This window comes from Pygoscelis adeliae, unplaced genomic scaffold, assembly GCF_000699105.1.
Source record: "Pygoscelis adeliae isolate BGI_AS28 unplaced genomic scaffold, ASM69910v1 Scaffold121, whole genome shotgun sequence".
NCBI lineage: Eukaryota > Metazoa > Chordata > Aves > Sphenisciformes > Spheniscidae > Pygoscelis > Pygoscelis adeliae.
The window spans coordinates 9,647,475-9,649,364 of record NW_008824359.1 but is presented as its reverse complement, the minus strand read 5'-3'; the positions used below and the strand labels follow the sequence as shown (position 1 = coordinate 9,649,364).

At 65.0% G+C, this 1,890-nt stretch overlaps 1 protein-coding gene across 1 annotated transcript in view; it reads left to right on the top strand.

The window, feature by feature from the left end:
• TRIM35 (tripartite motif containing 35) overlaps window positions 1–1,890 on the top strand; it is a 3,956-nt gene that overhangs the window by 1,129 nt on the left and 937 nt on the right. The window contains exons 2-5 of the mRNA XM_009319771.1: window positions 389–484; window positions 869–1,099; window positions 1,275–1,297; window positions 1,781–1,889. Coding sequence (XP_009318046.1) covers window positions 389–484; window positions 869–1,099; window positions 1,275–1,297; window positions 1,781–1,889 — 459 coding nt within the window. The remainder of the gene's footprint in view (window positions 1–388; window positions 485–868; window positions 1,100–1,274; window positions 1,298–1,780; window position 1,890) is intronic.

The window sequence follows — 1,890 nt, the reverse complement described above, 5'->3', positions numbered from 1 at the left end:
GCGCCCATGGGCCTGCTGTTTTGCAAGGCTGGGCGGGCTGCCGGTGGCACCGAGCCTCCCTGGGAGCGGGGCAGTGCCCACCTGCAGCACCGGGACAGGCAGGGACTTGACGCTGCATCAGTAGAAGGGCTTAAAAACAGGGGGGAGGATTTGCCGCGGAGCAAAGCTCCCCTGCCTCGCTGCTTAGGGGCGGTGTGTTTGCACGGCCCTGCGCGGAGCTGACCCCGTGCAGCACTGGCAGACCTCGGCTGCAGGAGGGGAAAGGGCGGATTGAGCAAGGATCCTGCTTAACCTCATCCTACTGGGTTTGGGGCTCTTGTCTTTCCGCACTGCAAACCCTGGGCGCGTAGGTTTGCGAGGGTCCTGAAGGCGCCTCTCCTTCCCGCAGGCCAAGCTGAAGAACATGGAGACCTCCCTGCGGGGTAAGGTGAAGGATTTCGGGGCCGTGCGTCGCTCCTACGAGTCCATCTCCAAACACAACCGGGTGCGTGGTCCCTCCTGGCAGGGAGGCAATGGGCCTGATCCTGACACACGCGTGCACACGCGTGCACATGCCCCGGGCGGGAATGCAACTGGCTCTGGGGTGGAGTGCTGCACCCATCCTGGGCTGCTCCGCTCTTAAGTGAGGAGAGCAATGCTGGGGGGAGGAAGGACTCAGATGGGGAACTGGGGTCCAGGGTGATGGGGCTGTGCCTGCCGTGGCAGCAGGGACACTGATTTTGGGAGGGCAGCGTGGTCCTAGTGGGATCTCGGCAAGTCCCTGAGCGCTGGAGCTGGTCAGAGGGCTCCAGAGGAGCATTTAGGGAGAGGACGCGGGGAACCTAGGGGAGTTGGGGGAGGGAGGTGGTGACGTCCCTCCACGGGGCAGGTGGAAGCGACGCGGCTGGAGGAGCAGATCAGGAGGGAGTTTGAGAAGCTGCACGAGTTCCTGTGGGGCGAGGAGAAGGCGCTGCTGGCCCAGCTGCAGGAGGAGACGCGGCACAAGCACGACCTCATCGAGGGCAAGGTGAAGCAGCTGGCAGAGGAGAGCCGGGCCCTGCTCCATGAAGCCCACCAGCTCCAGGCAGAGCTCAAGGAGGATGACTACACCTTCCTCATGGTAAAGCCCTGCCGGGGTGCTGCCCCATGCCCTGCGGGGCGTCACCCTCGCCGTGGCACCCTCCTGCCTCTTGCTGGGGTGCGAGCAGGGTGCTGGGCGATCCTTTGGGTGTTTGCAAGCCCCCGTGACCTCTTACAAGTTGGGGTCTGACGCCCGGTGTCTCCTTCTCTTTCAGACCCACAAGACCCGCAAGCGCAGGTAAACCCAGCGCGGCAGGCCCCCGCCATGTCCCCTGCCCGGTGACACAGGGTGCTCGGGGTGCCTGAGGCCCCGCATCCCCTCCCTGGGGCTGAACGGGGGTCTTCTGCCTGGCTGCAGAGTGAAGTCTCTGCCCCAAGCGAGTTCCCGTACCCGCCTGTCCCCTCTGGGTCTGGGTGCTCCGGCAGAAGCAGGTGCTGGGGGTCCCCAAGGCCAGGCAGCACCCCTGGGTGCCTCCAGGCAGGATGGGGGGGCGTGCATGCAGACACAGAGCAGCATTGCAGGTCTTGGGGGAAGCTTTAAATCCCTGATGGTTGGGGGATTTGGGACCCTCCCAGCGTGATCCTCCACCCTCGCGGGGTGAGAGCAAGGTTTGGCAGACGTGGGGTGCTGGTGGGGAAGCCCCTGCCAAAACACAGGGTGTCAGGAGACCCAGCCCGGTCCCTTCCTCCGTCGCTGACCTGTCTCCATCCGCTGCCCCAGGATCGCCTGCACGGCTGAGGAGCCGGAGGCCGTCTCCTCGGGGATGCTCCTCGACAGCGCCAAGTACCTGGGCTCCCTGCAGTACAACGTGTGGAAGAAGATGCTGGACA